Raw genomic sequence first — 21,084 nt, 5'->3', positions numbered from 1 at the left:
TTCTCTGTGATCCCCTTAGCTGTCAGTATTGCCCATGGCTGAATCATTGCAAACACCCTCTAGTCAGGAAAGAAACTTCCACATGGGTTCTCACCTGTGATTTCCAGGGGGAACTCCTCCTGCAGGGGCTGCTTCAGTGCCAGGTGTTGGACACGGCAGAAGAGCCTGCCAAAGTCACTCTGGGTGGGAATGAAGTCATAGGCCAGGGTGACACTGAAGGTCCCATCTGGGTTCCTTTGGGGAGTGGAGTGGGTGGAGCTGTTCAGCACCTGCCCATTTCACAACCACACTATTTTCACATCCTCAGGGAAGAAACCCTGCACTGGCACAGAAGAAAGGTCTCCACACCAGCTACAGCTAGTGGTCTTGAAACAGAAATTCCTAGGGCAACTAGAAATGAGAAAATGCAACAGCCACAGTCTTAACAAAGAGACCCCCAGCTTGGACAAACACAGTGTCAGACCCTAAGCACAGCACATGCAAGAGAACTACCCAGTGTGACATCATAGTTGGGAACGTAGCCCCCCAAGAGGTGGGAAAAATCAAGGCCTGTCCCTCTTCAGTGAGGGCCGGGCTGCCATGGACCTGTGTTTGCAGCTTCTACAATTGTGTCTGACTACAAATGTGGGTTCACAGTAGGGCTGTGCAAAGCTTAAGTCCCTGATTCGATTCAGCAGAGATTTGGCTCGATTCGGTGGCCAAATCTCCGAATCCAAATTGAACTAGAGGACCCTTTAGTCTCTCCAAATTGAATCAGAACCCTCTGAATCAATTCAGAGGGATTCAGAAAGATTTGGGGGTTAAGACGTAGATACAGCTTTAAATGTTTTTTTCTACATATCTCTAGGTAGCAGGCAGCTCATCAATGCTGTGAGTCTGGGGGCAGATGGAGCGTCCCACAAGAGCACAGGGGGGTCCCCAGCACGCTTGGCAGCAGACCCAGAAGTGGGCCAGAAGCACTTCTGGTCCACTTCTGGGTCTGCCGGGGAGCATGCTGAGGGCCCCCTCCACACCTCCCCAGCTTGGTGACTGGTGCCTCCTGGGTCTGGGGCGACACCCAGGGTCCCCCACAACCAATTGCTGAGCTGGGGAGGGCCCCCAATGCACTCCCCAGCAGACTGGGAAGTGGACCGAAAGTACTTCTGGTCTACTTCTGGGTTAGCCACCAAGCATGTGGAGGCCTGCCTCTCCCCCCGCCCCGGCACTCCTGTGGGACACTCCATGTGCCCCAGCATCGCAGAGTTCATGAGCCATGCTGGTACCTCGAGGTATGTAGAAAAACATTTAAAGCCGTGTCTATGTCTGAATCACTGATTTTCCGAATCAGCATCAAATCTTCAGATTTGGATTCAACAGAATCTAATCAGGGACAGTGAGCTGAATCAACAAATCAAATCAGTCCCTGATTCCGGCTGAATCCCAATCTCAATCAAATAGAGCCATGGGGGAAGCTTGCAAGGAGTCCAAGGACCCACCAGCGACCAATAGGTGTAGCTCCTGCTCCTCCTCCTTGGGTGTGTGGATGAGGCTGCAGACATAGCTCCCAGTATCCTTCAGGCTCACATCCTGCGGTTTCCCTGGCCCAGCACCTCTGGGAAAAGCCAGGACCCTGGGTGGTACAGCTGTACACCTTTGAGGTTCTTGGCCAGGCACTGGTTCCCCGCATCCACTTTAGGTAGAGCTGATTCAGCTGGATGCTCTGATCTTGGACAGCAAAGTGGCATGGGAACAGGGCATTGGCACCCGCTGCAGCCTGCACTGGGGATGGTCCCAGCATCAGGACCAGCTGAGCCTCTGTGTGGGGAAGCATTGTGAGAGGCAGTGACTCACCACACTGTACCCAAGGAGGAACCACCAGGGCCCTTCTGGTAGGGAGGGGATCTGGACTTACCTGCTGTCTGAAGAAAGAGGAGGAAGAAGAGGAGGAGACAAAGAAGGAGGAGAGCCTCTGCTCCATGGGCCTCTGTTCTCCCCACCCCCTGAGAATCACTGTCTCATGCCTTTGCCAGGGCCAAAGGGCACAACACTGTTCCCATCACAGGTATTGACTTGGGTGTTACAGATTCCTGATGCCAGCTCAGCAAGTCCCCTCTGTGCGCCCCTTCCAGGGTGGTCAGATGCCACATGGACCCCCTCCATGTTATGGGGTAAGGCAGATGGAGGGGGGACAAGATTGGTACTGCCAGCCCCACCCCAGCCCACATGGCTCCTTTCCTCATTGAGAAAGACAAGGCAGGGAGAGGGGTAATCCCTGCCCTGCCCAGCTCCCCCAGCCCAGGAGCCGGGAGCCCAGGATGGCACAGGGACTTGGGGGGCAGAGTCTGAGGCAACAAGGAGGAGGGACTACAGAGCTGGGGGGGTGTTCCTTGGGGGCCATGATTTGGGGGTGACCCCAGGGGGGACATATGAAATGGAAGGGGAGGGGTCACTCACTATCCCTCTCAAGGGGCAGGATATTCCACTAGTGGGACTGGGCATGGGCCTGGTTTCTGGCCACCTTGAAAAAGCTCCTGGAACACAGGAAAGGGAGTGATGAGGTGTCAGGTAGCACCCTCCACACACCCCAGTTGCACCTACCCTGCCACTGGCTGCACAGGACTGGAAGGGGGGTGAGGGAGGAAGGATCTGAGCATAGCTCCTCCATGGCCCAAACCCCTCCAGCACCCCACCTTGCCACCACACATCAGCTCCAGAGCCCTGCACCCCATGCTTCAGAATGCCAACACCTTGCCCTACTCCCCTGCCCCCACACTCTCCATGCCACACCTCCAGCCCTCCAGGACCTGGTTTTTCCAGCCCCAGAACTGCCACCCCTCGGCCCCGCTGCACACTGCTCTCTCTTGTCCCCCTGCCCCATTAGTGAACTCCTGCCTCTGCACAGCCTCCCCACACTTGTCCCCACCCTGCCCCTCCTCCAGTGAATCCCTATATCTGCCTGCCTCCCCATCTGCCTCCAAACCTCCCCCCATGCTCCCCCCAGCCCCATTCTTCTCCCACCTTCCTGTATACCTCCTCCCAGCCTCCCACAGCACAGAGCCTCCTCCACCTACCCCCACCATCCCTCTGTCCCCCCAGTGCACCCCATCTCCAGCTACTGCAGCCCTGAAGGAAAATGGGACCACAGAGATGGTAGAAATGGGGGGCCAGGTCCCCCCTTGGAATGGGGGGGGGAATCCATAAGGAGTCTCTGGTGTGTGAAAGGAGACCTGGGGGGCTGTGTGGGGGGAGTCTTTTCATCTTTCCTTCTTTCTCCCTCTTCCTTTCTTCCATCAGAAAGGGAACAAGTCTGCTTTTAACTTCTTGTGAGAATCCCTCACATGTACAGCCAGGAAAACAAACACTTTTCCTTTTTGATTCTCTGCCAGTTTCCATAATGTAGCAATTTGTTCCAGTTGACATTTCTGACCAAAGCAAAACTTAGAAAGAAAAATTATGTTGGTGCAAAAGGATGATTTTTCCAACTTTCAACTAGTTTTTAATTGTTTAAAAATAAACCTGAAGGAATGTTAGAAACAGCGTGTTTTGCATCCAAATGACTATCAGAACCTGTCAGTTTTCAAGTGTCAAGAGACAACAGTTTGAAAAGGGAGGTATTTCTTGGTGTTCCTTTTAAGCAAATTATTCAGTCAAACCTAGAATTCAGGGAAGGTTTTGTTGTTGCTGCAACTTGCAAAAAAAAGGTTTTGTCCATTAAGTTTTGCCTTGCTGTATTCACAAGGAAGTGGAAGAGGAAGTGGAAGGGCAACCCCAGACTGGAGCATGGAAAGGAAGGGTAGGGAAGGGTAGGGAGTTGTTCTCCACGATCAATGCTGGAGCCCTTCTCAAACATGCCAAAAACTGAGGGCTTGAAAACAACATCGAAAGCAATGCCTGTGATCAATCTCACTAGCAAACTTCAAGGGTTTGGAGTGTTCCTGCAGGGAGGGTACAAGTGGGCAGGATGTGCTCAGGCCCATTCTAGCCATGATGCACTATTGCCATAGGATAGACAAGTCCTGACCCACCCGTCCTATCTACCTAAAGGTAAAACAACACCCTCTACTAGTTAGGGGCTGGAGCTGACTCAAGTTCTGAGTCAATCAGACAGCAACTCAGGGAACCTAGAGCAGTGGAGCCAGGTGAACTAAACTGGGAAAGAAGCTAAACTCAGACAAGCGAGTCAGAGAGAGGCCAGTGGATATCCACAAGGAACAGTGGAAATGGTTGAACCTAATTGTGGAGCAGGCTGGAGAGGAAGCACTAACATGAGATATAGAAAGAAGCAAGGGGAAGCTTCTTGGATTTTTTTAGACCAGTGCTCAGCATGCACAGTACAGCATACAGGAACTTGACTGAGGGGGACATGAAGTCTCTGTTCACAAAAGCTTCATCACTTTGTCTTTTGTTGGTCAGAATTTGAAAATAGGTAGGAGGGAGTGAGTGAGTGAGTGTGTGTGTGTGTGTGTACTCAGGTTTCTGTATTTTCTAACTCACCCTTACCATACCCCTCTCCAGCTAGCAAAACAGAACCTGTTTCTTGACATATAGTGTAGTAGTATATGTAACAAGTTATGCTTGCTGTAAAGAAACAGAGAAATCTACCTTTTAGTTTCTTAGACTTGAAACCCAGTCCCACACCATCATTCCCCAAACTCTCCAAACAGTACATTAGTCTGTCTCAGTTCTTCAATTCCTAGGGATGACACGGTAGTCAAAGCTAGAATAACAAAATAGATGAAGCAGGGTTCTTATTTAGGAGGGCAATTTGAATGCTCAGCAAACCTTTGTTTAATTTTATTTCTTTGAGGGCTGGCTTGGCTACTGAGAGAGACTTCCATCTGCATCTATATTTAGAAAAAATAATTTACAGTGAAATACAACATAGAATATCACACTAGAATCTTTCCTTACTCTCTGGAAATGGAAATCTTTAGAAAGCCCAAAAGTTGTTTAAATGTTTGTTAACCTAGGTAACTAACAAAGTATTTTGGATTAACTACATTGCACGTTCACAGAATGATTCCTCAGGCTTCAAGCTAACTTTTGCTAACCTGTCCTAAACACAGTACTTTCAGTTGGTTGAAAAGTTAACTAAAGAGATGACAAGCACAGAATTGCAATAATAAGTATTATGCAAAGCAGTATAGCCTGATCACTAGGGACCTACTGAATTCACAGCAAAAGCAGAGTGTGTTGGCTCCTTTAATCTTGCATGTTCCCCCACTCATACCTTGCTTCTTGCCCAGCCCCTCACCCACTTGCTAGTGATTAGCAAAGGAGCCTGCTGCTCCTTCCTGATCAGCAGGGAAGCTAAGACTGCAGTTTTAGATATGGCACTGTTTTTGCCTCCCCACCAGTCAGCAGCAACAGCAGGGCCATCTGGGGGCCTTTAGCTAATCAGCGGCAGGAGGCAAAAACAGCACTACATTTAAAACCAGTTTTGTCCTCCCTGCTGATTAAGAGTGAGCCGCTAGCAGGGCCCCTCCACCAATCACTGGGTGGGGAGGAGAGCAGGGGGGAACCTGCAAGATTAAAGGAGCCACAACACACCCCACTCCCACCATGAATTCAGTAGGTCCCTACTGATCACTATAGGCAAAGTGACTAAGATCCAACCCAGTAATATAAAAGAATTGCAAATGTGCAGTTTAAAATACTGATACATCTACAAAACCATGTTCTATGGTGTACATCTATTTTCCAAACTTGGGAGACACCCCATTTTTGATGGAGACATCAGTTACACTGTTCTTCTCTACTGTTCCTCAGACCTGCCTAGGCTTCTTCATCATTTCCACATCTTTGAATAAAATGGGTAGCAATCCTGGTTTTTATTTTCTTTGCTTCTAGTAATCTGAGCCATATTTAGAATAAAAAATAACAGCGACCATCTGAAGCAGCAGCAGTGATGTCTACTGTAAGTAGACAGTTTCGAACTATTCAGAGCTGTAAAAAGCTAGTTTTCATTACTGCAAGGCTCCCTCACTGTAAGGCTGCATTTGGAGGCAAGAGGGTTGGCCTGGTATTTACTGGGAATGCTTATAAAGGAGTTCAAGAAAATTTGACTTCTGGAGGGCAGAAGCTGTGTACCCTTCTAAATTATGTGGCAGAGCTTCATCAACAGTAGTGTTGTGGGCTAAGTACACAAGAATGGCAGAGCCTATCAAATTAGCTTAGTTAGCAAAGCCTCTAGCCATTGTACAGAAACCTTTTTCCATCTGACACATTGGCTGAGCTGAAATACATGGCAGCAGTTTTCTAGGAGAGAGGCAATCATTTGCTTTTTTCATTTCTTTTCTTCTGGCTCTACAACCTCAACAGTGAGAATCTGTTCCCCACTTTGTGGGGCAGGAGTCATGCGGAAAGAGACGGAATCATCTCCCGTCACAGTGACAACTTCCTCAGTTTGTTGTTCTTCTGACTTGCGGCGGGAGGCCAACGGGGATCGATGGTGCATTGGTGATTTTGGTGGAACTGGAGTGGAAGCCGACTCCTGGAAGATACACCAAACAAAGTCAAATTTACAAGGCCTTAATCCATGATCACACCCTATTGGCCACTACTACTGTTAATTAATTCTTAATGCTTAGTGTAGTCTGGCAGAGAAAACAGGATGTCAAGAGTGTTTACGGCATCAGAGCTCTTCACTAGGATTTCACTTTACTGGTGTGTGGTTGAATTTTGTTTGTAGGGAAGATAAATTATATGCTCAGAAAACACATTGGAATCAGTATCACACAAAACTTCTGTTACAGAGATTAGTCATTACATTTCAGTCCTTTTTGGAAATAACCAAGGGATTTATCCTGGTAACATTTTGCAAAAATATGTGGTCACTGGGCCTCAGACACCAAATGATCATCTAAAAGTACAGGTATTTACAATGAAAGCTATTAAAAAGAAAATGCAATCTTCAAAAACTGATAGAGGAGGATAAAAGCCCATACTAAACTAATGTAGACTAGGAAAGGAAGCTGGAGTTCTTGGTAAATGCATCACTTACGGCATTTATTTTTGTGGTGGCTATCCAGAATGTGTAGTAAATCAGCAGCATTTCTGTTTGCTGCTGCTTTTAACTGTTTTTAAATTTTTGTTACCATGTTTAATTATCTGAAGCCTCACTTCTATGAAAGGCAATATAGACCTGGATTTCATTGTTTTGTCTCTTTCTGGATACTAATATGGTCCATTATCAGAGTTCTGAATGCCTGTTGGTGTTTCAATACCTGTGTTCTACTAAGAAAAGACATGGATATATTAAACAGTCATTTATGTTTAATTAAATGTGGCTCCTTTTTTACTGTTTGACCAGGAAAGCAAACCAGAAAATGTGAATATTAAGACTTCTAATTTCTTTGGTTCTAGTCTGACTTACTGAATTTGTGGAATATCAAAATGCAAATCCAGTTAAATGAATAATGCTAAATATTTAGATGGATATACTTCCCTGTAGATACTGGATATTTGGTTCTGCATTTGACCATTATTTTATTATATGGATTAACTCTGAGTAGCTCTGAATCTTATGAAGTAGAGGTTTTGTTATGTGGATATGTATACAGTAAAACTAAACTGTCACCTAACATTTTCTCATAATTACAAGCTCCAAAGGTGAAAGCTAATGTGTTTATCCTTTTGGGCCACACTGCAAGCTGATGCCTGCCAGCAACTACACCTTCCTTGAAGGCTGTCTTTAATTCATCTACGACCACTTTTCTGTTTGTTTCAATCACTCTAAAACTTAGTCTGCCTTTATGTGAAATGTAATAGAGGTCTCAGTTCTGTTCCTTAAGAACTGACTTTATAAAACCATGATTATTACCAACAGCTGACTCCTTTTTTTGATTGTGGCACCAGAAAAGCAGACCCAAAAAGCAGACCGAGTTCATTATTGTTCAGCCGGAATATGTATTCTGTGCTACACCTTGCTCAGCCTATTAGCTGTATTACAAAATAATCACCCCATTGTGAATGAAAAAACAAAAATTCCCCTCCTTTGTGCTCACCTGCATTTCCTGCATTGCTTTCAACTCTTTCAGTTTCCACCTGATGTGGGCAAGCTTTCCTTTCCTTGCCATCTTTCCTGCAGCTACCAGAGCTGCTTGGAAGAGTTTAGGTGTCCCAGGTCTTGGTGGAATGATGAGCGTCTCTTTGGACATTCCTTTTTCATCTTTCTGTTTATTGTTGTTTTTCAGCATTTTCCTAGAGCAAGAAAGAAAACTAGTTCTGTCTGGGAACATGCCATGCTAAATTCATTTTCCAACACAAACAGATTCAATTTTGTAGCAAACAAGGAAGGTATTCTTAAAACTTTGGACTTGTTGTGGGTTAGAGCTGGGAAAGGGAGGCAAAAATAATCTGAATATTTTGTTCACATTGCTACATGCATGGGCAGTGAGTGCTCCCAAGCAGTTCATACAATATGGGAGCTAACAAGTAATACAGTGTTGTTCAAATCAGTTCATGAAATAAATGCAGTCACAACCATTATTTGTAGAAGCAAACTTCAAATGTATACACACAAACATGAATTACAGGCACTCTTCATATATGTTTTTATCAAAGGTAAAACTTGGCCTGACTAGCAAAGAATAATCTTCTAAAAGATGTAGGGACAGCCAAACTGCTTGACACATTTTAAATGAGACTGTACAAAATATTAGCAAACAGAAAATACTTCTACAATATTGGGGTGGGGAGTTGAATTAAATGACCCAATTAATCTTTTCCAACTCTAGGTTTTAAAATGATCTGCTGAACCCCTCTAGGATGAAATACAGCTATGAATTAGGAAAGGAAATTAACAGCCATCTTCTACATATTAGCTTCAAGCTACCTCAAAAAGCACCCTCTAGCTTCTACTCAAATTATTGGAGATTCGGCAGATTTTTTTCAAGTCCTGATCAGGTTTGAGTCTGTATAACTTACGAGAACTGATTCAACTAAACCCCCTAAATGTGTGCGCGCGTCTACGCGCGTGTGTGTATATGTGTCTGTGTGTGTAGTGTGTTTACTTTGTGTGCAGCCCCAAAGATGCACCTGATTTCTCTCACTCTAAGGTTTGTACCATGTCTAAATATCGATTACATATTACAAATGACACTTCAAAAAACAATCTGTCACTCACTTTGCTTTTTTACGCAGAAGCTTCTCTGAGTCAGGATAATGCACCAAAATTTCGCTCAAGTCCTTCTTATCCAGAATGAAAAGATTAGCGAATCCATGAGCCACAACATTTGCTGTGCGGCGATTTCCACCTCCCACTGCCAGCAAGCTAATTAAAACAGCAAGAGAGGTTAATTTAAAACCAGATGTACGACAGGGTTTGCTTCTGTAAATAAGCTGTCTACGTATTCAGCGCAAGCCTTCTACCAACAATTCTACCAACAAGGACATTTTTACATGTCTGGTATTTTAAGTGTGTGGGGGGGTGAAACAGTAATATAAAAGCCCCTTTTTAAAAAAATCATTATTGCAATTTTGTAACTATGATTACATAAAACAACCTTCATACAGAAATGACTATAGAAAAAGCAACCACAGACTCACCAATCAATACAATAACTCTAAGCAGTTATGCACAGGTATTAACTATTCAAACAACAATAGGCATTATAGTTCACATCCTACAAGGAAAGCAAGGACCTTTATTGGGGATTGTCAGTGTTATGGCTCTACTTTTCCAATTGTCACAGCACAGCATGCAGATCTTTGCTAATAGAGATGTGTAGGCTTTTGTAATCATATTCCACCTATAACTAGCATTTCTGTTTCTTCTTGAAGTTGGCTGACCTGAAGAGCTCATTATAAATGCATGCTTTTCCTGAAAACCAGGAACTACTGTCATCTCAGTTTACACTTTGATCTCACATTTTCAGCCACATGGATTCCCTACCTGCACAGGTCAGGTGGTTTAGTACAATAAGCTTGCAATGATTTCTTTTCACCTAACATGAGAAAGGGGTGATCCAAGTCAGACTAGAGAATTCTCCATTTTCTTTGGTTTATTTTGAAATCAACAATACACTTACTGAGGAGTTTGGCTTTTATGTGAATAAAGATGGGGTCACACAGATTTTCAACCAGGGTACAGAGGAGACCCACCATTTACAATCTAAGTCTCCACAGTGAGATCACTAATCCTTTCATCTGACAAGGCTCTCACAGGACCCTTTCAATGCTCTTCAGCTGGGCAGGAGGGTGATGGTGGTACTTTGATCTGATGAGTTTTTTTCCCTCTCTTTTTCTTCCCCTCTCCCTGCCCCACACAAGTTGAGTCTTGCTTCTGCTACTGTCAGAGCACCAAGTCAGCTCATATCATGGAAGCTTATGAACAGACACCACTGGTGTCTGATCCCTTTCAATAACAGCAGAAAATAGAACTCAGTGGTGTATCTGCCCTTCCCACCTGTGCTTAGCTCAACTTCTGCTATATATCCTCGAATTCCCTCTAATCCCAGTTGTCCTTCCTTTGTTTTCATGACTTCCCCCATTGATCCCTCCTCTGACCTGATTTCTCCAAACACCGACCCAGGTTTCAGTGTCACAAGCACAGTTTTGCCATCAGGTCCTCCAAGCACCTGCACCTGTCCAGCCTGTATAATGTACATCTCTCGGCCAATTTCCCCCTAAAATAAAGATTAGAACAAATTGTGGGGCATGCAGTTGTTGCACTGATACACTCCAGAAAGAAGGGATGATCAAATACAGAAAATAGGGGGACACTGTTCCTCCAGCTCTCTTTATTCACAGTATTTTTTCTCTCTCATATTATTCTATCCTATTTCCGCTTAACTGTTACTGTTACTAATGGCAACCACAGCTATAGTAAAAATAAATCTGTTCAAAATCAGGTTTTTACCCTCTTGATATTTTTACATCTAAACCAACAGAGGGCACTCATTGCACATTATAATCAGCATCAACAACAGTACGTGACATTTTTGGTATGAATTCCCTTACAAAAAGGTGCATCCTTCCTGTCATGTTTTGTTGGCCACATCTTTCTGCCTCAGATACTTCTCAGAAAGTGTGGCCCAGAGAGGGCAAAAGTGACAACTCTGCTCTACCTCTGTGCTTCTTAATTTTGTGTAGCAACAGTTGCAGCTTCTGGTATAAGTTAAAAAAAAATATTTGTGGAGGCTGCACTAATTACGGTAGTCTGGCATGACTGCCTACGGGCTGCTCCACACTCAGGAATATCAGGAACGCTTCCCTCATCTTCCCCATTCTCACTCCCATAATACCTCCCTCTTGATCCTATTCACACCCTCAGTAGTACCCCCCTACACACTGTCTATGCAGAAGGGTAGCATATGCTTGCATATATCAACCATACGCTGCTGCCTCCATTGGCTGAAGTTCCAAAAGGACCTTTATGGTCAATTTGTGCTGGAACAGTACCAATAGTGGGAACCAGAATATGCTCCTGTCTCTTTCAACATGTTTTCCCCTGCCAAATGTATGAGGTAAAAAAAAATACCCCACACCCATTCAAATAATTTGATGATGAGCTTCTGCAGCTGGCCTGTCTCTCCATTACCCTAACATAGCATCACTCTACTTTCAATTCTTTTAAGAGAATTTGTTTAAAGAGGAAATGCCTGTTACCTTCTTACATACGTAGTCATGAGGTAAGTAAACGACAGACTTGAGCCTCTTCAGCATGTCAAAAATCATCTGCCGATCACAGCCCTGAACCGAAGACAAAGAAGGAAGAATCATTATTTAGTGTGTGGGCACATGTCCAAGTTTAACTCATGTCAGAGCTGAGAAGGTTGGCAGTACCTGGAAGAGCGCCACCTTACTGACTATAGCATAGTTCACATCAACGGCAATATCCAGCCTCATCTTTTCAGGTAACTGCACCAACAGCTCGGTTTCATCTGTCACATTGGGATAGAAAACAAAATGCTGGTGACTTGCAGAAATTTGCTGGCCTTCAAGTATGAGTCTCAGTGCACAAGTCAGTGCAGAGTCATGGCCGTTAAGAATCATGGCTTCCACTTTTATAACTAGGAAGCAGGAAAATCTTCAACAATGACCTAGACTGTGTCCAGAGGAAGAGTGTATTTCACTTAAACAACAATCTCCTTTGGATTCTACAGAGGTTGCTATGCATGATCACTACAACTGGAGCTCTATGCTTTCAAAAGTTTGTTGGCAGTAGAAGGCAACTCTTTGCAGATGGATCCTGTCAAACCACAGGGATTTCAATATACAGGTAAGTATGACCCCATTGGCTTGATATTGCAACACTCTTCTGAGAAGGAAGTTGGTCCAGGAGTGAGTGGAAACCAATAAGATGATTGAATATGAGAGAACCAGCCTGCCAGGAAGGTTAGGGGGGCAACCTGGGGAATAACATGGAAACACTTGTGTAAATTCAGGTATAATCAACTACAGAGGCACAAAGCTGCAGCACTGCTTTGCTTCTCCATTTCGTGGAAAGCCCATGTTTTCCTGTGGTTTTTCCAAAAGAGGTGATTTGACAAATTATTTCAATTCAACTAATAGCACTGGTGGATAGGGGGTTGAAAACCTAAGAGCAGCATGCTATTGTATGAACATTCTGGTTCAACAAAAAGCTAGGAATTTGAATCCTGGTAGTGGCATATCATGCTGTATAGACAAAAATGGACATAGGCTGCATAGAAGCCTAGAAGTATGGGCAAAGAAAATCAGTGAGAAAAAAATGACCCCTCTCCTTATCCCCTTCCTCTCCCTTCTACTCAAAATGCTTGGGGATGGGACCTTCAAGCTGTACTGCCACTTACTCTGCAAAGTGGCTGCAGTGCCTTCAATGTATGGGTTTAACTGGAATATCTAAGTGCCACTGGGCACATCTACATGACACGTTACAGCAATGTAGCATCAGTGGGCATGAACTGTGATGCCAATGCTACTGCGCAATAGCTTCAGAAACAACCCAGGCAGCACCGGAACCGTGCAGTACTAGTGGTTACTACAGTCAGATGCATGTGTAGACATTCCCACTGACTGTTAGAATGGGGAACAGGCAGCCATGTCTCTTGTTTTTTCTCCAAATAACTGAATCTGCAGTTGGTGCTGATAATAGTAATCAGCATTTTAGATGCATGCGCAAACTGTTGTTCACTAGTGAGAACACTGCCATAAAAAAACCAGAAGGGCGTGAACTTGAAGTAATATTGGCAATAATCCTATACACGGCATGTTCTTACCTAGCATGCCTTGTGACTGCCATGTGTATTCATACCATGTTTTGACCCGGTTCTGAACAACTTTGGGAATTCTGTAGAAGTTCATGTACTTAATGGTACTGTCCATGCAACTCCGATAATAAGTTTGTCCTGCTGTAGCGGCACCAACTACATCTCTCATCTGGGTTGGAGGCAGGAGTACAAAACAAAGGAAAAGCATTTATTCATTGTTATTTAGAGTTGTTGAGGATTCTAAAGACTCCACACCTAGTTTCTCAGGCTGAACACATGTTGTGGATTGTCATAGAGATCTTTAGCATCTGCATGCTCTGATTTAGAACATATTTGGCATTCTGCAAGTCAGGAGCCTTTCTGTTAATAAAACAAATTTTGAAACTACCCTGACACTGTGGGAGGAAGTTGAAAAGTGCAGAGTACGCTTTTATAATCAAAGCATCATTTCAGAGGAAGAGGCATTAAAAAGAACACACACTGTCAATTTACAGTACAGGGAATGGACAACGGAGTGATTATTCGCCTACCTGACCTATCATAACAGAGAAGGCAAAGACTCCCGTGAAGTAGTTCACAAGCTGGAAGACTATTTCAAACAGAGTTCGAGGGTCTGGGAGGCCTCCAATGGTAATCAGGGTCTTGACAGCCCAGTAATAACAGCGGATATAACTACAAGGAAAAGAAAGAACAATGCTTCTGTGGGTTTCCTGCAGCATTACCTACTTTTTACTATCAGATTGCATGGGCACACTTATCCAGTCTGGAGTCTTTTGTCTCTAGTGTTGGGGGGAAACTAATGAGCTTAAATCTCTTTCCTTCAAAGATAATGTTCTTGGAAATCCCGTGGAAGCAAAGAGATTTAGCATTTACCTAGAAATCTCCATTTGTTAGGTAAAGTTATCCAACTGGGTTCTCTTCCCCTCTTTATCAATAGCACTAATAGCAAACTGAAAAAAGCAGTCACCCACATTTTGTGTGTGTGTGTGTGTGTGTGTGTGTGTGCGCGTATGTAGGGTCATTTATATTTTTATATATATATGTCTTGTGATTAATGTACTGGGTTGGGACTCAGGAGATCAGGGTTCAATTTCTGCCTATATCATATTACAAAACAAAACCATCCCCATAACCAACAAATAGCATAAATGTTGCAAAACCAGACACCAAAGTAGAGTAAAGGTTACCTGTACCAGAATTAGGGTTACCAGTTGCAAGCTTAATTTGGCCCCCGTGTGGATATGATCATCACACACTCTTTCTATAGGATCCTTGCCTCAGTCAGTGTATAGGATGGATGAAACCCAATTAATGTGCACATTTTCAACATTTTGTGTCACCCTCATTGTTCAGTATGTGGCCCTCAGCTTTAATTATGGTAGAATATCCAGCTCCTGCTCTGAATACAGCTTTTCAGTACAGTTTTCGTACGGGATTTTCTGCAGTACTCAGGGGAGAGCTCATTACAATCATTTCATCTTCACAACAACCTTGTGAAGTAAATTCAGTGTTATCACCTTGATACTGAAGAGAGAAGCTGCAGCACAGGGAGATTAAGGTAAAAAAAAAGTCTCTAATTCTGGGTGCTTGATTTGAGATACCCGAGTCTGATTTTTCAGAGTAGTATTGCACATATTCCAGCATCCCAGTGATTTCAGTTGCAGACATGAGCAAAGATCCCAGATCTGCCAGCAGAGGACTGTGGAAACCCAGGAATCTTGGGCTTCTCTCCTAATTTTGCAGAAACGTGTTCTCTAACACTCAAGGACCTTTTTAGCTGGTCTCCCAGGCTTAATAAGTTTTGACCCTATCCTGTGCAACCAGTTGATATTCTGTTTTTCTCCCACTCTTTGCTCCTCATCCCAGTTTCAGTTTCCTTGCCTATCCACTCCAGTCCCAGTTTCTACTCCTCAGACCCCTCATCCTAATCCTGGATTCCTTACTTAGCCAGCCCCACTCTCTTCTTTTAGTTTCTCATATCTCTCCGATTTCCTACAGTTACTAGCTCCAGTCTGTTATTTTTCCCAAGCTCCTCATCCACCTCAGTCTGTTACCCATCCCCCAGCTCCTTCCCATATCTTCACCCATCTCTTGTTTTCCATTATCTTCCAGCTCCTCTGATCTTTGTGTTTCCCCTCCCATAAGTCCCCCATTCCCTTACTAGCTCTCAGCCCTCACAACCCCCCATTCTCAGTCCCTGTTGACTCTATGCATCTATGAATGTCAGTGGGTTACTATCAAATGTACCATAGCATGATGTTCTGGGGGTTTTTTGTTTGTTTTTTGTCCAACCTAGTTACTATTAAACGTAGCATATTAATCCAGCCTTGGCTACACCCTGGCAGTCTCTGTCACTCCTATCCTGCTTCACTGGATTACACAACAGAAAAGATCAAACATGGTAAGTACCTGTTTCCTTCCCCATCATACACCCAGTGTGTAGAACCCAGCCCTTCAAATGCCGATGCCCAATAGTATAGACAAGAGTTCACATGTAAGCAGTAGAGTAAATAGGCTGTGGTCCTTATCACTCTGTAAACCAAAGGAAGGGGAAAAGGGAAAATTGTAAGATAGCTGATAATGAGAAACACTTTAAATTCTCCCTCAAAATACCACCATTAAAAATGAAAGGCAATTAATAGAAAGCCAGGGTGGATGTTGATATTTCTAGTAATATTAAAAAAAAAGAAAAATGAATCCCTGTGAAGCCCCAGAGGTGAAAGAGCCAACACTCTGCACAATTCATGGAAAATGACGGTACCAGCATATTTCTTATCTATGGCTTTCCTGTAGTAACCCTTCTCCCATCCCCACCCCCCTGTGCTGTTCCGTTTGCTTTGAGATCAAAAATATCATCTCTAATAATGCTGATAGTACTTACCACATGCCACCAGCACTTTAAAAGCTTTAATAGAAACTACTGTTAATAAAGACACCTTTTCTGTGGTTATCTTTCATGCTATCATTCTGGGTTGTGTCCTACTAGCAACGGCACATACTATGAGTCAAAATCAGCTGAAGAGTGACTGAAAAATTAATCTTTTGCTTGGTTGCAGAGAGAACCAAGCGTTAAGCGCTTGGGCCATGAGGCCCTGTAGTATTTGATCCTACTGTTTCTCTGCCAATCATCTTATGATGTATTAGTGTTCATCTCATTTCCCACCACAAAGCAACTGACTTTTGTGATCAATATAAGGAGGAACCTTCTCTATCTAGACTTATTTAGTTGGAAAGGAGGGACAGTAAGGAATTGTTTGGATGCAGACTTTTGTATCTCCGTAGAATTACATCTCTCTCCACTCCAATAAAGAGGAATCCTAAAAATAATGTCCTACAAAAATAAACAAGCATCAATGGTTTATCTTACCTGTAAATATATGCCTTGCTCAGAATAGCTTCAAGTCGATTGTTAAACTCGAAGAAAGCCATGTACTGTTAAAAAGAATAAATGCAATGGGTGTCAGAATAATAGAAAATTAGAGTTAGACGGGACCTCAGGAGGTCACCTAATCCAACCCCCTACTCAAAGCAAGACCATCCCAAACTAAATGATCCCAGCCAAAGCTTTGTCTAGGCAAGGATTAAAAACCTCCAAGGATAGAGTCCACAACCTCTCTGGCTGTGTCAGCTCCCTATCTTCTGTAACTGATAACTACTTTGGACTAAAGCTTAAATGAGAAATTATGAACTACTGGAACCATGTTTCACACTTGTATCCCTTCTAAAATAGTCCCATTCTCCTTTGCTTTTACTCCTCCAATAGTTAAATGGTATGATCTACAAAAGGAGTGATTTGGGAAAGACCTAGGCACCACTGTTTTTTGAAACCTATGACTGATTTTTTTACTGTATTTTGCATTCTAAAATGCTAAGTGCACTTTAGAGTTGAAGTCAAGTGCTAGTTTGATGACCTGGAGGCTCAAGTCTTCCATATACCTTCCAAGTCTTGGACTTTTTCCTATGTTGCAGATTACTGCTGGCCCATTGCTATTCAGGACTATCTATTCATTTCCCATATACAAGATAATAGGTGAAAAGCAGGACTGTTTGATAATATCTTTTCTTGCACCAACTATACAGTTGGGAGAAATGTTAGATAAGCTTTCAAGCATAAAATGCATATCATAATTACTTTCACTTGCTGCTAATCTGATGTAAAATTGGACTATTGTCTCCATAGCCAATGTAGTATCCCTTCAACCATCTAATCTTCTGAGACTGGTCTCGTGTTTATATACACTTTTTCATTGTTCTCATATTTTTAAAGCAATAATGGCTTTCTTTGAAAAACCTCGAATTGTTTTGAAACAATTTATCACAGAGGAGCTGTTTCTCTGCTTACATCAGGTTTAATAATTGCAATATGGACATACACATTCCTACTTCAGTAGGAGCTGGATCAGCCTCTCAGTATGTGTTTTCACAATCCACCTTGAAAATAAATTAAGGATATCCAAATTACAGCTGAAGCATGTGACAGCTTCAGCAAAACAAACTTTTTCACCATTCTTTCCTCATACAATTTTCTTGACATCTGCACTTAAACCTATTTCTACAGCAAGCAATAACTCATCAACAATAGCCCAGTATTCAGTTACAGTTAATGGCAATGCATATTCTCCCTTGTTTTTGTAAGTTTCTGGCTTACCTTTAAACAGCGAGGCAAACGTAAGAGGGAATTTACGCCAACTTTTAAGTAAAATATATCCAGAGGAATGAGGGAGATCAAGTCCATCTAAAAGCCATTCAGACCAGAGAAGAAAACATGGTGGTGAACTAAAAACATCATAGGACTCATTTGCTTCAACCAGCCCTCAAGCAAATATTTCTGAAACCCACTTCTGCCTTTATTCCCTGGGAAGCAACTTCTAGTGAAATCAACAGTGATGATCCATGGATAGAGTAATGCAAGTCAGTGAACAACACAATCATATTCCACAGGCACAGGTAAACTCAACACCCTTTAACTTGTCTAGATAATAACTGGGGCTTCAAGGAGGCTCACATTACAATGGAAACTCCATTTCTTGAATCCTATGTACTCTCTTGCCCATATCCAAATCACGATACTCCTAGCTCCCTCTGAGGGTGCTATTGCTTCTTCCAGGACTTACCTACCATAGTGTCTGTGATCCCTAGTTATTTATGGTTAGTCCCTGTCCAGAGACAGCCATAGAGTGTGAGGAAAAGCACTAGCATTCCTTCTATTCCTTTCATACCCAAGACAGGGATATCCTAAGTCTGGTCTTCACTATACTTAAAGGCCATTAGCAAGATAAAAATCATATATATTAAATTATTGCAGTTTTTTCTTCAGAAACATGACCCATAACAGGAGTGAGTATATCATTATTAATCTATACTCTGACAAATACTAACATACATAAACAAAAGTCATATAAAATGCATTTTACCTTGAAGCGTTCAGTTTTCATGTAGTTTTCTCTCATTTCCTTTTTATCACACTAGGTGAAAACAAGAGACAGAAAGAGGTATCATCACTCTACTATGAGCTTTAGTTAACTGAAAAGGCAATAGAGTTACATCCACAGACCTGGCCATATGCTTCTTTACAAATATGTACCACAAAGAGGATCAGAAAAGTCCTAATGACAAGAGGAATGCATGGAGGTAAGAGAGATGGAAGGGAATGTGACCACATAACCTTTTTGCCTGACTGACCTCTGCACAGTTAACATATTGGAAGACCTTTTGTACTGAGAGAAGGGGTATGGCTTGATGATGGATAATTGCCATTTCAGTTCCCTGAACATTTTTCTTAGGATAACATAGACTTGTAGGTCTCCTACATTATCTCTATTCTAAACAGGCATAACTTCCACAAGCTGCCCCATGTTCCCAGCTGGTGGAGGCAGTGTACTGGTTAGATGAAAGGAGCCAATAGCAGCAGAGCAGTGTAAAAGGCACTTCCTATCCTAACAAAGAAGGAGCAATATGCAGGGAAACAGAGATCCATATGTTTCATTCCATCCATTCCCATGGATCTCCATTCTGTATGTGGTATTTTTGGCCATTTCTTCCTATTTTATGCCACTACAAGGACATGTCTACAAGTGCACTTTACTGTTTTACTGCACATTAAAGCTACATGTAAAAAAGTGCAATTACAGTAATGTTCAGAAAGATAGGCTACTGTGCATTAAGCATCACTTGAAAAATGTGCACTTTTGGTATTGCACAATAGAGCAGCCTAATGCACATTTACTTAGTACCTCACAACGGAGGTATTAAATTTAATGCACATTAGGAAAGATTCATAGATTCATCGATTGTGAGGCTGGAAGGGACCTTGGAAGATCATTGAGTCCAGCTCCCCTGCACTGAGCAGGAAAGACAACTGGGATCAGCTGACCCCAGGAAGGTGACCATCCAATCTCCTCTTGAAGATTTCCAGGGTAGGTGATTACACCACCTCTGGAGGAAGCTTATTTCACAGTGTGGACACCCTAGCTCTGAAGAAGTTTTTCCTAATGTTGAGCCTGAAACTATCTTCTAGGAGTTTGTGACCATTACTCCTGGTTTTCTTCAAGGGTGGCCTGGTGAACAGTTGCTCACCAAGCCCTTGATGTACACCCCTGATGTAGCACTAAGCTACTACCAAGTCCCCTCTCAGACTTCTCTTTTTCAGGCTGAAGAGTCCCAGGTCCCTCAGCCTTTCCTTGTATGGCTTGCCATGCAAGTCTCTGATCATACGGGTGGCCCTTCTTTAGACTGTCTCAAGCTTTACCACGTCCTTGTTAACATGTGGCACCCAGAATTGGATGCAGTACTCCAGCTGTGGTCTCACCAAAGCTGAGTAAAGTAAAAGAATCACTTCCTTGGTTTTTGCTGGAGATGCATCAATTGATGCATGCCAGAGTATTATTTGCCCTGTTGGTTACAGCATTGCACTGCTGGCTCATGTTCATACTGTGGTTTTTTATTACCCCCAGGTCCCTTTCATTCATAGTTTTCATCAGATTGGCATTGCCAAGTCTGTAGGTGTGTAGGGGATTGTTTGTCTCCAGATGGAACACTTTACATTTCTCAATCTTGAACTTCATCTGGTTCTGAACTGCTCAACTTGCCAGCCTGTGTAGGTCTGCCTGTATCTTCAAGTGTGACCATGCTTCCCCATAACTTGGTAATGTCCACGAACTTGGCCAGCGAGCTCTGCACCCCCACATTCAAATCATCGGTGAAGATGTTGAATAGCATTGGACCATGCACTGACCCCTGAGGGACACCACTGGCCACTTCTTGCCAAGATAACACAGATCCGCTACTTAGGACTCTCTGAGTCCTACCCCACAGTCAGCTTTCTACCTACCTAACTGTCAAGCAGTTAAGCCCACAATCCTCCAATTTTGTCGCAAGAACCTCGTGGGATACCAGATCTAAAGCTTTTTGGAAGTCAAGGTATACAATGTCAACCTCCTCTCTCTTATCCAGGTGGTGAGTTACCTGATCATAAAAGGAGATGAGGTTGGTAATAGAAGACCTTCCCATGACAAAGCCATACTGGCTGTCGCTCACAATCCTATCTTCTGTAAACCCATCACACATAGACTCCTTAATGAATTTTACCAGGATTTTCCCAGGGATAGAAGTTAGGCTAATTTGCCTATAGTTACCCAGGCCCTCCCTTCTCCCCTTCTTGAAGATGGGTACAACACTGGTCCTCTTTCAGTCCTCAGGGACCTCTCTGGAGCACCACGAGTTTTGGAAGAGTTTCACCAGGGGTTCTGCGATGACTTTGCCCTTCAGCACTCTCAGATGAAGTTCATCTGGTCCTGCTGACTTATATATGTCTATTTTTTTTAACTGATCACACACCAGTCTATGGCAATAGTAGGAAAACATTCATTCTTACCCTGCTCATTCTGTACCCTATCTGACATGACTTTCCCCT

The 21,084-nt window shown here is 43.3% G+C and overlaps 1 protein-coding gene across 5 annotated transcripts in view; it reads right to left on the bottom strand.

The window, feature by feature from the left end:
• Positions 1 to 3,452: 3,452 nt before the first annotated feature.
• CNGB1 (cyclic nucleotide gated channel beta 1) overlaps positions 3,453 to 21,084 on the bottom strand; it is a 119,579-nt gene continuing 101,947 nt past the window's right edge. For all 5 annotated transcript variants that reach the window (XM_019535482.1, XM_019535484.1, XM_019535483.1 and 2 more), the window contains 12 exons: positions 18,587 to 18,637; positions 17,821 to 17,907; positions 16,540 to 16,604; positions 15,582 to 15,704; positions 13,703 to 13,844; positions 13,182 to 13,341; positions 11,767 to 11,864; positions 11,590 to 11,673; positions 10,489 to 10,607; positions 9,107 to 9,253; positions 7,986 to 8,181; positions 3,453 to 6,472 (listed from right to left, as the gene is read on the bottom strand). In XM_019535482.1, the coding sequence (XP_019391027.1) occupies positions 6,266 to 6,472; positions 7,986 to 8,181; positions 9,107 to 9,253; positions 10,489 to 10,607; positions 11,590 to 11,673; positions 11,767 to 11,864; positions 13,182 to 13,341; positions 13,703 to 13,844; positions 15,582 to 15,704; positions 16,540 to 16,604; positions 17,821 to 17,907; positions 18,587 to 18,637 (1,479 nt within the window). In that variant the 3' untranslated portion in view covers positions 3,453 to 6,265. The remainder of the gene's footprint in view (positions 6,473 to 7,985; positions 8,182 to 9,106; positions 9,254 to 10,488; positions 10,608 to 11,589; positions 11,674 to 11,766; positions 11,865 to 13,181; positions 13,342 to 13,702; positions 13,845 to 15,581; positions 15,705 to 16,539; positions 16,605 to 17,820; positions 17,908 to 18,586; positions 18,638 to 21,084) is intronic.

Source organism: Crocodylus porosus, unplaced genomic scaffold (assembly GCF_001723895.1).
Source record: "Crocodylus porosus isolate Cpor-Errol unplaced genomic scaffold, CroPor_comp1, whole genome shotgun sequence".
Classification (NCBI taxonomy): domain Eukaryota; kingdom Metazoa; phylum Chordata; order Crocodylia; family Crocodylidae; genus Crocodylus; species Crocodylus porosus.
Note: the sequence above shows the minus strand (reverse complement) of the source record. Positions and strands in the feature narration are given on the sequence as shown.